Raw genomic sequence first — 24965 nt, forward strand, 5'->3', positions numbered from 1 at the left:
TAACAGAAACCTAGTAACTGACAAAGGTTGGGATAACCTAAATGGTCACAGTTTTAGAAATGATAGGAAAGAAAAGGAGAGGATGTTGCCATTTATGTCAAACAAAGATTTAAAATGCATATCTTCTTCAGTTGTACAACGAGCAATATCTTAGTGAAGACGTCTGGATTAGACTAGAAAGTACTAGGGACAGAGGTCTTACTTTAGGAGTGTGTAATAGACACCCTTTCAGACTGCAAATTCAATGCACATCGTTTTAATAATATTAAAAGAAAGTTTAGAGGGGGACATTACAGCCTTGGGGGACTTTAATTACGCAAATATTAATCAAGCTATCCTTACAAATAGCAGAGCACAGGAGAAATAGCTTTTAGTTTTCAGTGAGTGTTTTGTAACACAGTATGTTAAACTACAAAGCAGGGGAAGTCTGTCTAGATTTAGTATTTTTCCCAAAACGGAAGCCTGTTCTAAAATATTATTGATTAGATCCTGCCATATTTTTAAAAAGTGCTGCTTAGATTTAATAGGCTGAAATGTATATTACCAGATATTTATTCTTGAGTTCTTAAGGAGGTTAGTGAGTGTGTATTTAAACTCTTGATGCATATTTTTAGAAAGTTACTCCACAATGAGGAAATTACTAAAGACTGGAAAATGGCATATACCTGTATTATTCATTTTATATAAAAAGGGTGAGTCAGGAAGATTCAAGTAACTACAAGCCAGTAAGCTTAATGTGTATCATAGGTAAATTTAATGTATTTAATAGCAAGGTATTTAAAGTTAAAAATACAAATGATCTTCTTATGAATGTGTTCACATATTGAAAACTACTGTACACTTAAAAGAATTTTGTGAGGATCCTGTGGATTGTGAAGCCATAAGCTGTATCTTGTTTAATTTTTACCTAAACTAAGCAAAGCAGGTTCAGCTCGTCAGCAAGCAATCCAGCAAGCTTCTTTAAATATCTATGTGCTTGGGCCATTAGTGTGTACAAACATAATAGTACAGTACAGTACACTCAATGCTGTAACCCTACTCTGTTTTTCGATTGTTTTGTGTCTGATGGTTTAATTGCAAACATTATGTATTGTGGAGTAATGGTCTTTGAATATGGGGAGAAAAAAAGTTGTGATATAATGGCATCTGTTATTGGAACTGTCTAGTGTACTAATGGCTGCTGGCTATTAAAGGGCCCATACTTCGCCTTATCCTGGTGTCCTGTGTAGTGTGTAAAGGCATGTCAGGTAGCCTATAATGCAAGGAAGGCCACTGACCTGTGGAAAAAGGCCACTATTCCTTGCCACTGTTCCATGAGTATGTGACAATGTTCCTGTGCCACAACCTGTAAAATGTAACTGGTTCCAGAACACCGGATTTCAATCAATTCATGCAGTTCTGGGTAGGTTTATCCCAATTAACTTGCGTTCATGACAAAATTTACAAGACTTTATTAGTTGAGCACTGAATAGACTAGATTATCAGTATATCCTCTGAAAGAAGAATAACAGGAAGGAAATGAAAGGTAGATGGAGTGAATAAATAACACTGAAAGAATGAATGCATAAAACAATCAGTGAAATCTGTGTAAACTTTTTGCAGAAAATTGTGCATTGTATCAAAATGTTCCCTTGGCGATATTTACTTCAAATATTATATACCTCCGAGTAAACATTATATTCCATTTTTGCAATGTTAATGATATCAAACAGTCTAAGATCCATGAAATTAAATGTTCAGCATACAAAGTTGTTCTAGACATTACTGCGAGGGATGTTAGATGTTACTTACAATAAACCCTTTATTGAAATGTAATTACATGACAAACAAAAGCAAAGATTAATTACATTCATATACATATACAGTATATATACATATGAGAAAACTCAAAGTACACACTCTTTGTATGGTTACCCTGTTCAAACCTGAGACCCCGGATAATTGGCCTTAACATTTGTGCAGTAATTATGTGTGTGGCATCTCATATTCTTTTAATAACAGATTAAAGGACACATTGATGTTTGTACTGAGTATCTCAAATACATACTTGCGCTTCATTAGTAAAACCCATCAGCTACAGTAAATGAACTACAAAGCATTGTAAAAGTAATATTGTTGCTTTATTCCATTACAGAACTACAGTACTGCTATAGAGGAGGCTTCAGAGGCTTTTCTTTAAAAGGTGAAGGACTCCACACAGGGGCTGAAAATGGGTAGCTTATTCCATCAGTGAGTCTATTATCAGTTATTATTGCTCAGAAATGCCACAGTTTAAAATTGGTTGCCCTATCTGCAACTTAATATAATTAATCTTTCATGGTAGTTATTTATTTCTGACTTAAGAAGACAGCCAGGGTGAGAGTGTACATGTGTAGACACTGTTTCAAAGTTTGACACACTTATTAGCAATTGTGATTTTCCGATATGCTTGGCATGATGGCATTCAATTATTGTGAATCTTATTAAAATTGCTGCCGTTCGCAAAAAAATGTCTATAATTTTCATCAATGTGTTACACTGAATGTGTCCTATTTTAAAACCTTGCATGTAAAATGGTAATGTTCATGCATGCAGGTGTACTAGAACATTCAGAGCTCTGTTTAATAATCCGATTTTCATGGGGAACTGAGTTTTTCACCACCTGTAGTTCTCAAGGCAGGCCACAGTGTCTGACCGAGGACTGACTATGTTTTGCTGGGTAGTATCTTCTGTGTTAATTCTGCTTCTGTGTTGATTGTTCAATCTAAAAGGGGCATGGCATTTTTAACATTTGGTTGGATTTTTATGCCTCTTAAGTAGTGCAGCATTTCTGACAGGACATTTATGACCTTTGATCTTATGATTGGATGCTTTGCTCTTTAATTATTGTTGTCTCGGAGCATTAATCCTTCACATTAAATTTGCTCTTTTGTAGGTTATTTTCAGACCATTGGTTGCCCTAGTAACTGAGATGGATTTTGCAAAACTTTTCTTTCTGGAACAGCCAAAATCTGAATCTGTTCCAGAAAGCAGGATCAGTGAGTTATCTGCTTCTTTGGCCTTACGAATCTCGCAATTCTGACACAATCTATTCCAGAAACACAGGTTTGAATAAATCCAGGTGTTCTAGAACAATTTAGCCCAATTTTTTCGTTAATTCTGACTTGCTTTAACTGGATTTCACACTGATCCTACTTTCTGGAACAGACCCCTTATGTAAGATCTGGGGAAGGCTTTAATGATGTTTGCCTTCCAAGACCCAGCATTTAACGGCTACACTATGCTGTGTTCATGTGGTCATTGGGTATAAAAAAGTAATAGTCATAATATAGTGTACTTCAATACAAAATAATAGTTAAAATTAAAATTACAAGGTTATTAAAGTATCATTTAGGATAGCCATAAATAAAAAAAACATTCAAATATAGGGTGTTTCTAAATATATTTCATTTAAAATAATTTCAAATAATTTAAAACACTATTAACATTTATAAAAGAAATTAGAATTTTGTTTAAAAATATTTATCTTGGGCTACCTGTAATCAAAAAAAATGAAAGCATGTTTCATTGCTTGTGGTCATTGTAAAGGACATTTCAGTAACTTTTTATTTACACAAATCTTATAAAATCTTAAAATATACTAAAACTATATTACTATTAAAATATGTAAATGTTACCAATGTATAATTAAAATACAGAAAAAAATAAAAGGTAATAAAAATATCTTCTTTGGTAGGTACAAATAGTAAATGACATGTAACCAAAAACGGGAGCCAATGAAAAGGCAATCACAATGTTACCATTAATAGCCCTCGTCATAGCGACCTAGACAAGAATATACTGTATAAAGTATTCAAAAGGATACAATATTTTAATTACTCTTACTCAAACATAAATGTTATATTTAGAAACATAATGTACGTAATAAAGGTCAAATAGTGTTACATTAGCCTAAGGCTATTACGCTTATTTACAATAGTTACCCAGACGTCATTGCTGGATGTGAAGGACCCCATAACATTCAAGTTTCAGGACCCCAAATATTTAGGTCTATCACTACACATGGTAATAGGATACAGTTAGGGTGACTTTAGAACCTGGTGAAATCCATCCATCCATCCATCCATCCATCAATGCATTTTCTATCTTGCTTATTCAGAACCGGGTTGTGAGGAAGCTGAATCCTATCCAACAAGGCAGGAACAATCCCCCAGACGGGGCAGGAAACTCAGGCGGATATGGGGCGAACCTGTAATCTCATCACAGGAAGGACGGGATGTGAATCCTGGTCTTCTTGCTGTGAGGCAGTGAAATCATGCAATAAATTTTACTACTAAAGGATAGAGTGTTCATGGAGATTTATCATGAAAATAGTTACAAATCAACTTAAGATATCAGTACATCATTTGAAATCTGCTGAAATGCATTACATACTGTATATCTTATATAGTGATATGTTTGAAAGATGTATTTAAATCATTTAGATATATAATGAGATTTTCAAATTCTGTAGAGGTATTTTTACATATTTAAAGAGATTCTTAAATACTTAGTGTTTCACATTTATTATATTTAAATCATTTAGGAATATTGTATATCTATATGATAAACTTACCTGCCATTCTAACATGTTAGCCTTTTGAATATGTATATAGGAAAGTCAGTCTTCGCAGTCCTTGTCTGGATAAACAGGTTTTGAAGATGGATTAATGGATTTTGGCATACAGTATTTATTCTTTTAAGAAAAAAAAGGCTTCGTATTTAGATATGTAGTTGTGAACGGCGTCCAGCAGCTGGCAGCAAAGGCCTCGGGTTGCCTCAGGTGGGTCTGGCAAACCGGAAGAAGAAGTAGAAGAAGCAAGACCCGCGCGCAGGGTTTCATGGGAGCGATGGCTGTATACTACTGTATAGTGAAGCTTTGGCTTCTATCCGTACTGTTTAGAAAGCTTCGATTTTCATTTGGATTCTCTTTTGATAACTGAAGTTGAACAAAGTCATTTAAAAGAAACAAGTGAATTACAGCATTGTTATACGCCCTATGGCTAAAGAAATATGCAATATCTTTTTTTTATTTTTTTATTCAGTTACACTTTACTAATTGCACACGTGTAAATGGGGTTGCGTCAAGACAGCAGGGTCGCGTTATTACAGTTTTGTTACATTGGCAAGTCCAGTGAGGCATTGGGAGCGGTGATGTAGACCAAAACACAACCAGTGGTCTAATGTCATTTCAGGAACAGTCGCCTTTTTAATTTTGGTTTGATGTGCCGCAGCAGAGAGAAACGACGCATACCACAGTCGGGTACACAATCAAATGTGTAATCATAGGAGTCACTTTTAATCTTGCATTAACTGATTATCAAACTATTTGTTTAAAAGTCCAGTTATTAAAGGTATCGTGATTTTGTTAAAAATAAAACAGTCGCATCAGGGATGGGTGACGAAGCCTGTGTCCAAAGCGTACTGAGACTTGTGCAGGAAGGCCAGCTCTCCGCCGTTAAAGATAAGTTTAGCGGAGATCTGCAGTTGCAGAGCCTGGCCAAAAAGACTCACTTTGGCAAATCTGGAGATACGCTTTTGCATTACGCATCTAGAAGTGGACACTTAGACATGCTGAGGTTCTTCGTGGAGCAGATTGGTTTCGATACAGAACTAGTGAACAGAGACTACAAGAGAGCTTTGCATGAGGCAGCCTCGATGGGTCATGTGGACTGCGTGCGCTATTTGACTGCTAGAGGGGCAAAGATTGACAGCCTAAAGAAGGCGGACTGGTAAATAAAGTTTATTTTAGCTCAGTGGCAATTAAGTAGTAAAACACATTTTTAAGGAGACATTTCATGTGACATATACAGTTAGAACATAAGAAATTTAACAAAGGAGAGGAGGCCAGTCTATCCAATTAATTTATCTAATAGCTAAGCTGTCCCAAGTTACTGGTATATACTGTATTTAGATTAGAGATGTACCTTCCGTAAGCTTCAGTTATGTAGCACCTTTATTTTGTGAACAACTAGAGAGTTCTTGTAAGTTAACTTTCTTAGACCATTCAATACATGTATATTTTTAGTCCCGAGTACCTGAATGGATGCTTTGGTATTTCCATGGTTTTTTAGGTAGCTCACTGTCCTTAAAAGGACTGCTTGCCTTTGCTGCACTAGATGGAATACTGTTTGTGACATGTCAGGCTTACCATTTTTGTAGGCTCGTTTGCATGATGGAATTCCAGTTCACTCATTAATGGCCATTGCAATATATTTTGATTTTGTATTTTAGTGCCACCTACCCTGTAATCCTGCTCAGGATTAAGTGGGCTTAAAAATGGTATAGTATAATATGGTACCACATCTAATTTTTTTTTTTCCACAAGACCAATGTATCTATTCCTTTGTGTTTCAGGACTCCCCTAATGATGGCCTGTGCCAAAAGAAATCTGGATGTCATTAAAAATCTAATCAACCATGGTGCTAAGCCTGCCTTGAAAAACAAAGATGGCTGGAACTGCTTTCACATTGCTTGTCGGGAAGGTGACCCCTCCATTGTCCATTATTTAATTGATACATGTCCAGAGGTTTGGAAAACTAAGAGCAACACTGCTCGAACACCACTGCATACAGCAGGTATAGATGTTAATTTGCTAACATCTTTATATTAGGAGATGAATTTGTGTAAATTGTATGCTGTATATTGGCTGCACAGTGGTTGGATTATGCACTTCACAGCCCCTGGGTTCCATATCTGTTCTGGTTATTGTTTTTTGTGCATTTCACACTATATTTTAATTTCTTCTGCATTCTATTCTAACATACATGTGCATGTTGGCTTAAACCACAACTCTAAATTTGCAAAATGTGCATATGTACACTGAAGTAGACTCATGGCATACAGTGTTGATCTCTGTCTTTGTCTTGATGCTACCAAACCTTTGCAATAGCAATGATCTAGCAATAGACAAAATATGTTCCAAAATGGATGTATTTTATTTAATCCTTAAAATGTTCACCCCTGATATTAATCTGGCTTAAAATGTGTCCATATTATTTTATAATTTAAAATTGGAGATAAGCAGATGTGTGACAACCTCAGCAAGTGTACTGGAGCAATAAACATGTAGGCAAGTGTGAAATTTCCCTTTAATTTCGAATCATCATGAGTCCTAGCCTGTAATTTATTTTAGATCAGTTGCCAGTTTTGTAGACATGCTTCCTTTTTTACTTTAGCAAACATAGCTAATGCATCTTGAGTTTTTGACTGCAAAAATTGATTAATTGTATACACATTATGTTAAAGCCCCTAATGATCCCAAATTTAAGTGGGTTTGAAAGTATGTTTATGTATATTGATGCACCTTCATCCGGTGCTTTATTTCAAATCGGCTATTTACTGTTATATTCAAACCAGTGACAAGAATGTATGCAAAAAGTTATGCATCCTGGAGACTATTTCAACATACGTTATTCTCTGGAACAGACATTAAAATATTGATGTTTATATATATTTAATTATTGGATAATTGAGAGACTTATGTTGTCATTACTGTAAGTCTGTTAATGTAAAGTACAATAAGAATATTTAAGGTCAAATGACAATAAGTACTATCAGATTTTTTTGTTTTGCTATTTAGTAGAGTCCAATGTTACAGAAATTCCTTAATTTCTTAATAGCTATCTTCTGTGTGCTTTTATTTTAACACTTTTTTTGTTTTTATTTTCTGGCTGTTACCTTCATTTAATTTGCCAGTGTAGAATGTGATAGTGGAATATAGATACCAAAAATCACATTAATCTAGCTTTCATCTTGTGGCTGTGATTTTCAATGTGTACCTTAATGATACTGATGAATATAAAGAAATTCATATGTAATGACTTGAGACTAAATTTACCATTGCATTTTGGGTCATAGGCAGTTTGTGCATTCCACATTTCTGTTTCAAAAAATATTGCACATTATGTTTGTGTAGATTCAGAAAACAGACCTTATTTTTTCCCTAAAATAGATGTATGTTGACTTAGCCTTAAAGTGAATCCAGAGGATAATGTATTCACTAGTTTACATTATTATCCACAGTATTTTTAAAATAATTTATTAATATACAGAACTATTTTTTGCATCTGTAGCTCACAAAATAAAAACTGCCTGAATGGGAGTAGAAATCCATGAAAGATTAGGGTAAAATTGATTATACAGTTAAATTGGGGATAAGTTAAGGGAGTGCAATAATGCATTGTTAAGTGCTGCTACCTCACAACTTCAGAAAATTAGGTTCAAATCCTGGTTGGGTAGCTGTGTGGAGTCTGCAGGTTCTAAATTTTGCATATTGTTTGTCTTAACTTGGTTCTTTTCACAGCCAAAGTCAAACATTGTACTTAATTGACAACTGGACTTGTCCATGTATTAGACAGGGTTGATAAGGAGGTATGTCTGTATTTTCTGCTTTGGCTTTGTGTCATCCATGTTTGCCTTAACACCTGATGCCACCAGGGTAGACTTTCTTTATAACACTCTGTTCAGACAGGTTTGGAAGAACTCGGATGAATAGTAATATTGTCAAACGTATTGGTGTTCTACAGAGTCAATTACCTTGATTTTGCAAAGTAGTTTATGAGCCAGTTAAGTCTGCCAACTGTCAATCTATCATTTAATCCAATTAGTTTTCACTGTGAATTATTAAACACTTAAATTGTTTCTCTGTTTATCTTTCAGCTATGCATGGCTGTGCAGAAGTGGTGAATATATTGTTAGATCGGTAAGTTGTCAAGAAGAAGCATAGTGTTATGCAATAGCATGATCCTTCTGTATGAATTACTTAGTGTGTATTTGAAACTAGATTGAAAAAGATAATTCCAGTAGATAAATGCTGTAGGTCATTGAACATTTTCTGTGTTTTTATAACTTATATACAGTATGTTTAATAACAAAAATATCCATTTAAATTATTAATAGAACATCTAATTGCATTATTAGGTATTAGTATTCTAATAGTGGAATATATATATATATATATATATATATATAATATATATATATATATATATATATATATACAGGCACCAGTGTAATTAATTTAAAATTTAGGGTAGTAGAGATGTGAGTCATCAGACTAATTATAACTTTATCAAGTCTCCTAAAGTTTGAGATATGGCTGCCTTGCTGTATCTGAAACTACATACATGTACTGTATGTATCTTAATACTTGGCCTGGGAAAGTTAGCAAATTAAGTTTTGTGATTAATGTGGTCTGTTAAACATGTTAAAAAATATTGTCGCATCCAGGACTGGCAACGAGGCAAATACCTCAAGCAGTGTTTTGGTCAGAGCACCATTTTCATGGTCTTTTTTTTTTTTTTTTTAATTTAACAAAACAGTGATACAAATAAGGTAAGTGTGTACCTAAAGAATTACGTATACATCCAGTACTGTATTTATATACTACTTTACATTTAAAGGTTTAACATTTCATATTATGCGGCTCACAACAATATGACGGCGGCACGGTGGCGCAGTGGTAGCGCTGCTGCCTCGCAGTTAGGAGACCCGGGTTCGCTTCCCGGGTCCACCCTGCGTGGAGTTTGCATGTTCTCCCCGTGTCTGCGTGGGTTTCCTCCGGGCGCTCCGGTTTCCTCCCACAGTCCAAAGACATGCAGGTTAGGTGGATTGGCGATTCTAAATTGGCCCTAGTGTGTGCTTGGTGTGTGGGTGTGTTTGTGTGTGTCCTGCGGTGGGTTGGCACCCTGCCCAGGATTGGTTCCCTGCCTTGTGCCCTGTGTTCGGATTCAGCGGGTTGGAAAATGGATGGATGGACACTATGACACGTCATTACGTAGCACTGGTGTTCATTTTCTTGATGTATACATACTGACACAGGTGCAGGGGAGTGGGAGGAAAGGGAGTGGGCAGGGGGCTTTATGGCAGTCCTGGTGCAATGCTAGAGAAAAGTTGTGAAGGTAAAAATTGCATTTCAGCCAGAATTGACAAAAGGGTCAACATTTAAAAGCACTCACACACACACATACATTGCTTTTCTTGTCTTAACCCATTATACAAACATAATAAAATTATTATATTATTATTATTATTACTTTATTGGTCCTATAGTGGAAATTTAGGCATTACAGAAACACAAAGATTTTTTTTTTCTTCATGTTTCTGTAAGAAGATCAAATCAAATTCATATGACTTAAGTGCTAAATAAGTTATCTCTGAGTGGCACTAAAACCAAAGTAAGCCTCTAGTACCTGCATATTTAACTCTGCCAGCCATCTTAGAGTGCTAATTGCCCCGATATATTGTCAAAATTCTAGAAAATAGAAGTGTAATGATTATCCTTACCCATGTTCAAGTTTGCAGTATCTTTGCTAATTTATGCAAAGAATGCAATATAACCATACAAGTAATGCACAGTGTCTGTTTTTAAGCAAGTTAGCAGCTATGGAGATCTTTAGCATGCCAGAAGCAAAGGTGTAGGCACAGCAGTGTTTTCCAACTGTTTTTCTGTGGTGGCACATTTTTTGTAATCCAAAAAATCCCAAGGCATGATTTGATCGATCACAAAAGCATTAAATGTATACACGTGCTGAACTGTCTGCAAAACGGTGATCACAGAGCTGCTTTTACTGTATGTTGGCTTCTCCAGGTAGTCTTGTCCTCCTCAGACAGGTCTCAACCAAGGAGCTTGTCTCTCTCAAGTCAGGACCCAGGGGCACTACACTATTATTTTCATGACGCACTGTTGAAAAAGGCTTGTGTAAAGTATAATTATCAAGCTTTTGATGGTGATGATCAGTTGAGGACAGTATTTATGGAATTTCAATGCAAGTTTTAATGTACACATACTTAAGAGATGCTTATTCGTTCAATTAAATCAGACTTCAGCAGTGCATTCAAAGTTAACAGTTGTTTTAATCATATAATTTTTACTTTGACAAATCTGTGTCTCATATGCTATGCCAATTTGATAATTAATAAATTGTCCTCATTTTCATATTGACTTCTTTTCAACTTGCCTTTTACAAAGGCATTCAAATTCAGGTTGTATTTGCTCAAGTAGTATTTTGTTAAAAATTTAGATTTAAAATCATTGTTTAAGTTTAAACTAGGCCATTGATTTTTTTTTTAATTCCATTGTTTTGATTCTACATTAAGTTCGTGATTCAGCATGTATTTACTTCATGATTTATGTATTAATGTTAGATGCGATTAATCGTGATTAATTACATACATTTATGCAATTAATTTTTTTAATCTATTCCCAGCCCTACTTATACATCTTTTCACTGAGATTACTGTAACAGATGTTAACATATCCTAAGATGGTAATGTGATAATTACTGTTACACACTTCTAGTAATGTGCTAAATAAATTTAAAAGGATTAATGGGTCTTCATATACAGGAAAATGTTCAACATTATATTGTTTGTTGAGGTGAACAAATAACTATAAAGTCTATATCTCAAGCTTTACAGTAGGGTAAGGAGTCCTAAAAGAGGAAGCAGTAATTTTATATAAAACCCTAGCAGCTCTTTGCTATTAGTATTTGCAGATCTTTGCATATTTCTTTACATGTTTTGCATACTAGGTTTATTGATGATTCCAAGTTTGCAGATTTCAAGGCACTTTTTAAGCCTGCATATGCTGGGGTCATGTCCAAGGAAAACACCCTTGGAGATGAACCCAGCATTACTGGCTCACCCTCCGGACCCTACTTTATTATTCCACCCCCCACCTACTCCCCTCTTCCTCATTTACTATATGTTGCCTTTGATCCCTGTATGTCTAATCATTTATCCTCTGATGATGACTCCTGGTATGGGTTGAAAGCTTAGGAATAAAAAACTATTTTATGATACATGGCTCATCTTCTCCCTTTGTGGACTTATACCTACAAATATGCAAACCGTATCACAGACCTTTGCATCTTTATTTATATGTATGTGTATATATATATATATATATACACACACACACACAGTGAAACCTCCCCCATAGGATTTAACTGCCTTCTCGGCCTTATGTGGCCAGCCCTCTCTCTCTCTCTCTCTCTCTCGCTCACTCGCTCTCTCTTGGATTTAAATTTTAAGTCGGAGACTTGTAGAATGTGTAATTCATGTTGGCATCGGGGAAAAAAAAAGTAGTGTTTCTTCCCAATGAAGAGGCGTATCCGTCAGAATTAAAGTATAAATCTGAATAATATACTCAATCTCTTTCTGCTGTTCTGTTATTTCACCGAGTAATAATTTGTTTGTTTGCACTAATGCGATCTTTACTATCCTTTTTTTGAGACTTTCAAATTTTCTTACTTCCATTATCCTGCTTTGCATGTGTACCACGCCAACGTTTTTGAATTCCTTACGACGTTCTACTTTGTCATCTACTATTTGTTTTATTTCCGGCCCTGAGCATGGTTAAATCTCTTGGCACAAAGACTCGTCTTGTGGGACGTAAAAGTGTCTCTCTGAGAAAATCACGCTTCGTCTCCTTCCAAGATTTATTTTATTATTTTTATATAAATATAAAATTTTATATTGTAGATGTCACTTTGAAACAGATGATAGGGATAGCTGTGGGATAACTCCTCTGATGGATGCATTAAGAAATGGACACATTGGTGTGGCTGAAGTCCTCATGAAGAAACACCAGGTATTTTTTTTTTGTTGTTGTTTACAGAAGCATGCAGCACTGGCACTGAAAAACATTTGCTAATCTTTGTAAATGAATGATGTTTAAACTACAATGAAAAGCCAGAACCAGCTTTTTAAAAATGTATCTATTAAATGAAATAACTTAAACCTTTGTTTAATTAATTGGCCTTATCTTTAGTCTGTGGTCCTAAACTCTTGAGGGTTGCAGATTTGTTTGTAGTTGCTTCCTATTTTATTTAGCAGTCTATGCAACAGACCTTAGATATTTTGCTTATATTAGGTTACTTCATAATCTTACTTTCTTGGCTGAATTGATGTGTTTTTAGATATTTTTGAGTATAAACTATTATGAACAACTACTTGCCACTGGTTTTGTTTTCTCTTTCATTCAAAAAAAATGCTTGAGAGTAGGCATATACAATCACTTTTATTCAATTGTATATTTTTCTTAAATTAAGTAATTTTTCATAAGAGTTCATTCTAAATTTAGGACATTGTCCTGTAGAGGTTAAAACTGGTGACAAGTTCACAATTTTGAAAAGTTTTCACAATGATTTCATTTTCAGTGTTATGAAACAGATGTATCTTCTTGCATCTTATTTCTACACAGATTTCTATATTCTGAAGCCATATTTCTTCATGCTCGTTTTTTTTTTTTTTTAATTTATTGAGAAATGTAAAGACCTGAATTTCTGTATACTCTGCACTAGAATGGAGATTAAAATCATTTCTCTGCTATGCCTACAGCTAAAATAGTTTAAAATTCAGTTTCAGTCTTACTTGTTTATCCTTTGATACAAGACTTAAATGTGAATTGATGCCTGCATTATGAGGCAGGTCAGTATAGGTGGGTAAAGCACTGTAAAATGTGCATCCTAGTTTCTCACTCTGTTGACCAGTAGTAAATCGTAAAAAATGTTCACATCTTGTATGTAAATTAGGCCTCCTTCAGTTGTTATTTCCATGGTCTGAGATGTGTGACTTCCGTTCTAAAGTGTATTATGATCAGTCAAGGTAGAGAATATAAAGTAGATGAAAAAAACATCCAAAATAAATTTTCTGCATGGTACAGTAACTTTGTTTAACATGAAGCTTAATTTACACTAACCTGTATCAGAAAATGTCCATCTGCACATCTACACCAGGCTACAGCAATAGAATAAGCTTAAATTAAGTTTCAGGTAGTTGCTGATGCTCATTAAATTCCTTTCAGAGGTTGAAAAGTTAGATATCCAAAGCTGGTTGTGGAATTTCTTGTTATTCTATTGAGTTTGCAAATGCCACCAAAATCAGGTTTGTTTTTGAAAGTGCAGATTGTTTACAGTGTAGTGAATAATACAATTGAAGCATTCTTCTGTCAGATGCAGTATTTAACTTTTATTTAAATGTATGCTAGGCCTCTTTTACAGCTTCTGACAATCTGGGAACTAGACCTGTACAACATGCTGCAGTAACTGGACAGGACGGTGTGATATGTTACCTCGTTCAGCGTCTTGGAGTTAACATTAATGAGCAAGTGACTGATATCCAGCTTACTGCTTTACACCTGGCAGCTAAGGTTAGATCTTTTTATGCTTGAAGATATGTATAAAGGTAACAGAAAAATTATATCTAAACCTAAAATAATTTGAACATTAAATCTTGTCTTGTGTGTTTTAAAATTGTATTACTAAATGTTTGTTTTATAATATTCACTGTCTGTTACAAAGTAATGACTCCTTTCTTGGTAAAGTAGATCCTTCCTAGATTATCTTGATATATACTTTACTTCCTTCTGTAATTCAATACAAGCACATACTCCAGAAAATATATTCCAGACATTATTTTCAAAATGTGGTTAAATTTAGAGAACAGTCACTAACCCAGATGTGAGCTCAAAGTCAAATAATTTCATCATCAATTACACAAAGCAGGGCACAGAATCTAGGAGGTTAAAGTGTTGGCAAATTTAACTTGTAACAGCTATAGTCAATTTTGAACAAAAGCTGAAACAACTTTTTCTTAACTAAAATTGAATTTGAAATGATGTGAAAACCAACAGCAATTTAACACAAACCAACAAAATGAAATCAATATGCTTCACATCCTACATCTTAGATTTTTCTTTACATCTTTTATGTCATTACTAGTCATTTAGCCCGTTACAATAACGGGCGCTAGAACAGTAGTGCATAAACATTAGTAGGAACAGTCTATATTAAATGGCAAGGGACTTTGACCTCATTCTTTTTGTTGGTCGTATTTTTCTTTCTTTCAGCCTTTCCTTTGTTGATGTTTACTTGCTGAGCTGACCGTTCTTCGTGGGCTGCCGCCGTGTATTGTGTGTCTTTAATTTTCTGTGACAGTAATACTGTCTTGTACGTCCGTAATATACCTTTCATTTTCTCTGGCGGTAATACAGGCGTGCGAGTCGGTAATATGCCTTTAATATCCTTTGACAGTAATACTGGCTTGTATGTGGCTGTAATATGAGTCACTGTATTGTCTACCTTTAATTTGCTCTTGCTGTAATACTGGTTTAAATTTCCGTAAAATGCCTGCAACTTTCTCTGACAGTAATATCGCACATCGCACTGTGCCCCGCGCATGCGCACTTCACCAGAAGACAGACACACACACACACACACACGGATACCTGGACGCACACAGGGATTTTATTAAAGAGGATATGCCAAACTGTCTACATTTAGGTGAAAGAAATGATATACATTTTTGATGTCAGCAATATAGTCACACTACATGTCAAGTCTACAAAATCACAAGGTTTGACAGTAAGATATAACTTTGTATCGTCGGCATAACAATATAAATTTATAATATGCTGCTGAATGAGTTTCATTTGATACACAGTGTCTAAATGTTGCTGTATAGAAGATGGTGTAAAGCAAAATAATAGGTAAAGATATGAGAATGGTATTCACTCGCAGAGCAAACAGTGAACAATCATAGACATAATTTTGTCAGTTTGTTTGCTAAAATGGTCTGAAAGTCTTCCTCAGTATATCTAAAGAATTATTGACACAGGATTCATAAGATTATTTGTGATGAGCAGGATTAAAATCATTTGTTACTATTAAGTCACATATGTATTTAGCTCTCACATTTTTAAGCATCTTGTATGATATTTTAATGAGCCCTCAATTGATCATAGTGCACCTTGGATTTTTTAGCCTTTAAGGCCTATTCAGACATCTGGCAAATAAGTGTTCTACTTAGTCCAAAGGGATGTTTTTAAAAGGAGCAGTAGCATCTAACACAGGCTGATATGTTATTGGACTTATGAGACGATCTTGTGAAACTAAATAGCCCCTCAATTTCCTTGAAATGTGATACAGTGAATAAAAAAGACACTTTAAAGTAATGTGTGGGGTTACGTTGCAAGAGTGATGTGTATTCTGAAAATAAAAAGAATTGACTGTATAAACCAAAATTGAACATAATATACTGAGAAACAGAAAAAAAGAAATCCTTTAACATTAAATTTCTCTGTGACTGTAACTTACACCAAATACATTCAGGACAAGGTTGAAATACTAAGATTCAAGGGTTCAGATGCAGCAGAATTTCCAGTGTCATTTACATGGAGATGAAATCTCCTAAAACAATAGTTTTATCATACTGTAAAAAAGATGATGATGACCCTGAAAACTGTTGCATAACCATTAATGCCAGGTGAGCTAATATAATAATGATTATAAAAAGGGCACAATTCAGACATCTCACCATGCTCTGGTTCTTTACCATGTTTCAATAAAAATCTCAGTTAAGAGAGACTATAAAATTGCAGAATTAAAAAAAAAAATAAACTCACTTTTAAAATTGTAATCTTCACAATTTCAACCTGTGATAAATAATTAAAAAGACTGATAACCTTCATTTTAGCTCAGTCTCTAATGACCTGTTGAACGGTTTAAATGCGTATTAAATACAAACAAAGAAGTAGCAGAGGGACACAAAGCAAGCAAAACAGTAGAGCAAGCACTACCCATGAAATTAATTCAGTTGCACATACATTACAAACTGTTTAATGCATACTTAGGATTACCAGATCAAGTGACTCAGATTTGTTTGGATGTAGGCCATCAACTCTATAAAATCATGGTCTCTGCCAAAATGAATTTCTGTATGAAATGAAACTGAGACCATGTTTGGCACATCAAAAGGTCAACCAGTCTTTCAAAGCCAGACGTCTACCAAAATGTTTGTCTTGGCTCCTGTAAGTAGGAAGGGGGCCATTAAATAATCTTAGTCACAGGTGATATGATGTTCACTGTGTTCACTAATCTAGCAAAATTTTCTTTTATAATTTCTAAGGCTGGGCCAGTCAGCACGTTATTATCGCGTTACTGCATTAATTAATTAATTAACACCGACAATTATTTTATCACATGTTAACAGAGTTTTTGTTATTACGGTATTATTATTATTTTGAAAGCCTCAATCTCACTAGCGATCGATAGAGATCAGTGATCTTGTTACAGTGCTTTTCGATACGCTTTTGCTAGAAAGTTAACTTTGTTGATTTGACCTCAATTCCCTGTGCTTGTATGAGTAGCGAAGAGCAAACAGCTTCTAAAATGGAATGTGGAGAGATACCAAAGTGAATGCTCAAAGCAAAATAATCAGTGGATGACTTTTCTCGTATTATTGCTGAATCGGATTTGTTACACTTGATGCAAGTGAGCTGGAGATATAGATCGAAAACAAAAGTGAGGTACTGGGATCTGCAGAATGCTCCCCAGCTGAACACGTTCATGTAGCTGATGCACCTATGGAAACATTTGCCTGGGAGGACAGACACTTTAGATGACAGGAGGTACAAACCAAAGTGCATCTCACTGCAACTGCCACCCGTGTGCACCTGTCTTCCAAAGGCATGCAGGCAGCCAGCCAGCCAGCCCACCGTGCATTCCTACTGGCCGTTGAGCTGCTGCTGCTGCAAACTAGCACTGACAGCAGGTAAAACAGGCAACAACAGACATTTTATGTTGATTTATGTGTGAAACCATTGCTTTGTGTGCTTTTCAGAAAACTGAGTAGTTTGGAAAAAAATATTAACCCTCAAAGAGTTGCTACTGAACATAGACTGTTTATGCTGCTCCCTGATAAAATAAAATGTTTCTGCTGGTATCTGTTCAGATAAAAAAAGAAAACAGATTTAGAAATGTTAACTTGCTGTTGCTCGGAAGGTACCTGCTATAATGTTGTGATCGTGGCTCTGGACTCTTAAGGGTAACTTGTTTTTTTTTTAATAAACTAGATAAAATGTTAATGCCCTGGCAGTGGCAAATAGCTTTGGTTTTATATTTGATTTGATTACATTTATGTTTAAGTTGACATTTACAAGAAATATTTTAACTGCTACTATGTAAAGGGAATACTGCTGTTAAAAAGCACCTTATTTGTTTAAAGTGTTTACAAACCAAATCCACGCAATACACTACTTTTGAGTTCATTATTGATTTTTTGCACATAACAATGTGACTGTTGTGATTGTCTGTGATTAATCATGAGATTAATCGTTATTAAAAATGTTAATCGTTGCCCAGCACTAATAATTTCTTATTGCAAAGATTAGTATCGCTGACTCCAGTGTAGCGGAAAACTAACCCAATTCTGGTAAGCTTATTCAAAAAAAGAGGAACTGGTAATGCAACATCTAAAACAGTAGCACTATGAAAACAGCAGGTAGAGGTTTTACCTTGCTTTGGTTTAGCTTTTAATAGCCAATAAAGTTTGTGCTAATAGCACAGAGGTTCAAAGGGATTGAAAGTGATGAAATCAAAATTCATTCAGAGGGGGGAAGAGACATTGTATACGGCCTTGCTCAAGACAGGTGATGCTGAAACATCTAAGGGCCATCTACAGCTATCTTCTTTTTAGGAGCAGCTTACTTGTGACACGAGTACTTTTGTGGAGTAGCCTTAACAATGCATTATTGCACTCCCATAACTTATCCCCAATTTTTAAGTGTATAATCTATTTTATTCTAATCTTTGATGGATTTCTACTCCAATTCAGACAGTTTATTTTATCTTGTAAGCAACAGATCCAAAAAATGGCTCTGTATATTAATAATTATTAAAAAGGAAATACTGTGGATAATCATGTAAACTAGTGAACACAATACCGTGTCCAGCATCCTAGCCCCTGCCAAACATACCTTACCTAACCCAACCCTTCAATGTCTCACGGTCCTCCATTAGGAACCCTGTTACTACTTGTGGCATCTTGCCTGCTGGACACACCATCTCAGTGATTAACATACAGTACTGTATTTATAGAGGTGAGTGACAGAATGCACAACAAGACTTTAAATCTCATGTTTAAATTTACTTGCAAGATTACAGATCCATGTTTGCTCTAACCTTTAATCTTTAATTAAAAGTATTATTAAACATTTAAAGCATCTCCTGATGATGCTTTAAAATGTGGCATATATTATAAATATTTGAGATTATAATATTGATCAAGCAGTTCAAACATAATTGACCTCAGAGAAAAAATAAGAAAGTCGAAGTAAAATGATTTGATGCGGAGGACTATCTGATCACATATTTCTTTTTTGAAAAGCAGATAATGAAATGTGTAATATTTGCAGTTTACTATTTATGTACATTATCTTTCCCTTCCGAAAAGGTTTGGTACAAATTTTGTTAGCTACTTTACAGCTTTGATAATCCTGTTTGTCACTCTGTTATTAGCTAAAGACGGACTTGTGTAATGTGGCTTATGTTAATTTGCTAGACAGATTAACTGCAGTATATGGGCCATGTTATTCCATTGGAGCTTGTTTTAACAGGAAACTCTCATAAGTTAGAAGTTGTACAAAATAAGTTATTTATGTAAAGAAAAAGGGCAATATTGACATTTATGTAAATTATGTACAGAATTTATGTACATTTATTTCAGATCTGGAACACAAAATCAAACAATAAGTCAGTGATGTTTTGTTGTTATCACCGGCTTTAGTGTCAATGCCCATTAATTACCTTGGTGTACTATCCTCCTTTGTTTTCTCTTCCCGCTATATAAGAAGCATTTGGCCAACAATGTATGAGCTTTCAGTGGGCCAGTATTGTGTGGCAACACATTTTGGCCTCTCCTGTTAATTGTGTTTTTTACATTTTATTTTATCTTTTTGACATTCTTTATATTAGACTAACTTATTTCATATTAAATTATTTATATAAATGAGTTGTTGAAATAATATATTTAATGCAATATTTTCTTTTAGATTTGTTTTAAAATCTTCATCATAACAAGTTACATTGTCGAGCAATTAATGAGTAACAGCCAATTTCTAAGGGTAACATTAAATACTATTACAATACTGTGTAATGCTGACAGTAATGCTCACATTTAAGTATTGTGGTAGTAATATTAACAATTTAAGTAAAAGATTTTTTTATTTAAACAGGAAGGTCATGTGGATACAATACAAACACTGCTTTCTTTGGGAGCAGATGTACAACTGAAAGATGTTAAGGGGCGAACAGGTAAGCACTATTAATCATTTTAAGAATATTTATGTAAAAGGTTCAAAGTTTTGCTTTGCACATGTATTTATGTGTGTTTCAGTAGTACAACCAGTATACAATCTCCAAATATAAGGAAAGCAGAGAAGCAAAAACATTTGTTCTCTGTAGTTTGTATAGTGTATGCTCATTCTAAAATGGCTCCCCAGTCTCCCAGTTATGATGTACGTACAGTATATAGAATTGTTTTTCCAGTTTAATTTACTAATATCTCTTGGAAGACATATTTTTGTATACTTTAGCCGGTTTATATGATTGTTCATGAACATTTAATAAATAATTTACTGTACTGTAAAAACAATATGTTACCTATTTGTAGTGACAAGTACCTTAAATTGTAACTTAGACCCCAGAATTTTACACTCACTTTTGAACATATTCAGATTAATAAATATTTTAAATATGAAACACCCTCATCTTAATTTGTGGTTAACAGCCGTATTTCACATAAGAACTCATTTCACAATGCATCACCCTGGTGCTAAATACAGATGATTTACCAATGTGGGTGTTGTGTACCATGTGTTCACCGTCTCACTGTGGAGATTGTTGAGATGCATCAAATTAATTTGTGTCAGTGCTGTAAAGATTATGTAAATAGAATGGACTCAGATATTTTAATTATGGTAGACTAAAAGATTTTTGCAGATGATGATATAATTTAACTTCAAACAAATAAAGATGATATAAAATTTATGACCTATAATATATAGCAAATCTTATATAAAAATTGTGTACCCCCCTTTAGAATCTGTATAAATAAAGGTTTCTGACAGATTTTTGATACCCATTACTTTGTAAATAATAAAAAAAACAGGGCTTGAAAGTCCCTTGCACATTCACAGCCTTCCAGTGATGAAGATAACAGGAACACACTATCGCACAGTATATAATTGGCCAAACTGTGCTCACTACACAGAAAGCAAAGTAAACGGACCCACAGCAACATAGACTTGTAAGCATTTTAGGTGCCTGCATATTAGATCCTAGTTTGACACAGTTAACATATTTATTCTGATTTATGTGAGAATCCTACTGCTTATATTTTATTTCTTTTAATCAACGGTATTAAATGTCTCAATGTAATTATAGAAGTCTGCATTTTCTTTACATTATATATTGGTTTTGTTACATACTGTATAATGAGGTAATGGTGCATAAAGTTAATGTGAGACATTTGTTCAATTTGTATTCATATCGAAATTTACTCTGATTTACTGCTGATAAACTTTCACAGATTGTTAACACAAGGCATACAGAATAAACACATTTCTGTTGTGTTTGTTTAGTTTTCCTGAATTTCAGAGTCAACAACTACCTATAACTCAGTGTTAAACACTTTTTTTGATCATAAAATTATAAAATGTTACAAAGTGTGCAGTGTAATATATTACTGTTTTTAACAGAAAAACTGTTCAGATAGTTAGACGATAATAGCCTTATTCTGAAATTTTCTGTTATGCTTATACTAAGAATGGTGGTCAAGATTTAATGTACAGATACTTCAATTAAATCCTTTAAGGTCTAGCACCTCACTTGTTTATTGTGATATAGCAAAAGACTAAATATTAGAGTTGTAGCCTTCAAAATAGTTTTGCAAGGTACCATTGATATAGAAAATAAAAGAGGGAATTATGTTTTATGTGGTGTGGGAAAATACTGAAAGAGATCTTTTATGAAGTATAAAGAGACTGATTAAAAATAACAAAAGAGCCATAACTGAGGGATTGATTGAGCAGGCAGATTTCAAGAGTGCTTTCAGAGATGAAAAAATGTCATTTTTCCAAAAAAATCTCTAGTAATTGTAACTGTTACCCAGTTAGTTATATTATTTTTTGCATTATTGTTGTTTTAAAGTAAATCCTAGCAAAAACTTACCTGTGGTTTTCTTTCACAGCACTACACATGGCTTGTGCAGGGCAACATGTGGACTGTGTGAACATCCTGCTAGAGGCTGGCCTTCAAGACTGTGAAGATAATATGGGAATTCTAGCAAAACATTTAGCTAAAAAACAAGAACTACTTACATTTTTCGATAAATACACAGTACATCAGTAAATTTCTCCAGTTTAAAGTTACTTTTTTTCTGAAGCAATCAAAAGAAAAACATGGATTGCGTTTAAAAGACAAGATTCAATAATATTATGCTTCCAGCTTTTACTTGGCATAGACTATAATATAATAATCATTTTGTGAGTTGGGTGGCATGGTGATGCAGTGGTAGTGACGCTGCCATGCAGTAAGGAGACCAGGGTTTGCATGCCAGGTCTTCCCAGCATGGAATTTGCATGTTCTCCCCGTGTCTGCGTCTTCCTCAGGGTACTCGAGTTGACTCACGCAGTCCAAAAACTGTGGATAGGTGGATTGGAGATACCAAATTGCCCCTAGTGTATGGTTGAGGTGTGTGTGGGTATATGTGTTCGCCCTGTGATGGACTGGCACCCTGCCCAGGGTTTGCTTCTATTTTACACCCTATGCTAGCTGGGATAGGCACCAGCACCCCCCTGCGACCCTGTTCAGGGTTAAGCGGGTTAGAAAAGGACTGACTTTGTGAGTGGACAGTATGTTTAACTTCCAAAACATTTGAGTATGATTTATAATTTACTATATTTAATATAAATTTCTTGAAATAATGAATTTCCACTGGAAAGGAGGTGTGTGTACATATTCTTTACACTTTTGCATTTCCCATATTTGCAGATGTTAAAAGTGTCAGTGGCAACTGCTTTTGTGGACAAAGTTCATCTGACTGCTGTTGATAATACAGCTTTTTAATTAACAGTGGGGAGTGGTAACAAGCAGACTGTCAGTAAAGTATACTATGTTACAAATTTGCAAAATTAGAAAGATTTGACACATCTTTTAAAGTGAACTGTAGTCCAGGTATAATTTTTCATGTATAATTGGCAAAGCCAAATAAGACTTTAACAAAATAAATGGTGTCCCTGAGTGAAGAATGCAGAAGAGATTGAGACTTACTACATCTGCCATTAGAAAATTAGGATATGTCCAAATGAACCTCTATTAGATTAGTTTCAATATTGATCTTATTTAACTCCTGTATTATTGTTTAGTTGTTTACCTGTTACAATGTAGAGATCTCAAAAGCTGCACTCCAGTATAGTTTGAGTATTAATATATCTTACCTAAATACTAATGGCCATAAATTTAAAGTATTGGAATTATTGAAAGCAAGTTGATGTAAAGTGCAATTCTTACATTCTAGTTATGCACATTTACAGTTTTACCTATACCCATCATTTTGAACAAAACAGTTGCAAGTCCTTATTTTATTTTCATATTATTGATCATTTTCTAGCAAAGGGAATTGTACCGCATTCTGAAATCAAAGATTTATAAGAAAAGTAGTATCAAATATGGAGGAAATTTTGGGCAGTAGAAAATACTCCTCTGTGCTGAAATGGCTTGATGAGCAAATCATTTAGTCATCCAAGAAGTCATGAAGAATCCCAGTAAAACCTCCAGGGTTTTAAAGACTTCCTTTTGCTGAAGTCAGCATTCATTATTTAAGCTTTAGGGAGGGGGAAAAATGGAATCCATGAGACAATGTCAAGCCAGATGTCATTTCTTACTGAGACAAATATTACTTTTGCAAAAAGCAACTGGATGATCTTCATAAGCTCTATTGTTGGATAGATGAGCAGCTTGTTTGGTTACATGACTCCAGTTACACCTGAATAAGAACAAGGAGTACTATGATAAAATCCCTGCCAGCTATGGTGTATATAGTCTCAAGGCTGAGAGCTCTTATTAATTTGGACTCCTATATAGCCTGTGTTTTATCCTTGAATTTACTATAACCTTGGTGGGTGGGGCTGCCATGAAGGGAGTTTGCAGTTGTGCAAGGGGACCTTCATAGTTAGCAATCCAATAGGCCACTGGGCCAAAGAAATTCTCATTCGGTATGGTGTCAGAGAACACAGCTACATAATCTTAATTTAAGCAGCACTGCTATAGTGTCAAGGAGGATGAGTGGCTGAGGTGGAAGGCATGGTCCTGAGGGAATTTACTTTGATTTATTTCAGCAAACTAAATATGTTTCTGCCTATTTTCAATTTGGAATGCAGATTTTAGATTTGGCTGGCATTTTCACACTATGCCTCAATCAAAGGTAATTCAAAAAGAAATGAGGACAAAAAAGTTGCTATAATTGTTCTCGGGGAAATGGGTATAAAGTAATTTCTAAACCTCTGGGACCCCACCGTACCATAGTGACAGTCATTATCTCCAAAGACAGAAACTTTGGGACAGAGGTGAATCTTCCCTGGAAAGGCCATCCTCCCAAAATTACTCCAAGGGCACAACAATGACTCATTCGAGAAATCACAGAGTTGAACAACCAAAGAGCTGCAGGCATTACTGTCTCGGCTCAGGTCACTATTCGGGACTAATTTTGGAGTACCAAGGCAGGGATTTCTGAAATCCAAAAGTAGCATCAGTGTTCATATCACATTTGCAAAGAAACTCCTTGATGATCCCCATATCTTTTGGAATTATAGTCTATAGACCAATAAATCAAAAGTAGAACTCTTTAGAGGGCACTAATTGTTATTGAAGAAACCATTAATTTTGTACTTTACCAGAATATTCTTAAAGAGAATGTCTGGTTGACTGTTTATGGCCTATAGCTGAAGCGTAATTAGAATAGGCAGCTGAACAATGACTCAAAACACAAAAACAACTCTGCAAATGAATGACTGAGATGCTGTGATAGGACCTGAAACTTGAAGTTCACACTTCCAAATCTGTCTGAATTAAAGCAATTCTGTGGAAGTAGTGGGCTGCAATTCC

General features: G+C 34.8%; 1 protein-coding gene across 1 annotated transcript; it reads left to right on the top strand.

Moving 5' to 3' along the window:
* Positions 1-4866: 4866 nt before the first annotated feature.
* ankrd16 (ankyrin repeat domain 16) lies at positions 4867-23281 on the top strand. Its single transcript, XM_028814242.2, has 7 exons — positions 4867-5750; positions 6376-6596; positions 8680-8722; positions 12505-12613; positions 14012-14173; positions 20036-20114; positions 22051-23281. The coding sequence occupies exons 1-7, from the start codon at positions 5413-5415 to the stop codon at positions 22209-22211; spliced, it is 1113 nt and encodes a 370-aa protein (XP_028670075.1). The 5' UTR covers positions 4867-5412; the 3' UTR covers positions 22212-23281.
* Positions 23282-24965: the final 1684 nt, after the last annotated feature.

Source organism: Erpetoichthys calabaricus, chromosome 1 (genome assembly GCF_900747795.2).
Source record: "Erpetoichthys calabaricus chromosome 1, fErpCal1.3, whole genome shotgun sequence".
NCBI lineage: Eukaryota > Metazoa > Chordata > Cladistia > Polypteriformes > Polypteridae > Erpetoichthys > Erpetoichthys calabaricus.

Coding starts and splice junctions, on each gene's coding strand:
- ankrd16 (XM_028814242.2), top strand. CDS start 5,413: ATGGGTGACGAAGCCTGTGTCCAAAGCGTACTGAGACTTGTGCAGGAA. Junction 6,597..8,679: donor AACACCACTGCATACAGCAG/GTATAGATGTTA, acceptor TTTATCTTTCAG/CTATGCATGGCTGTGCAGAA. Junction 12,614..14,011: donor TCCTCATGAAGAAACACCAG/GTATTTTTTTTT, acceptor AATGTATGCTAG/GCCTCTTTTACAGCTTCTGA.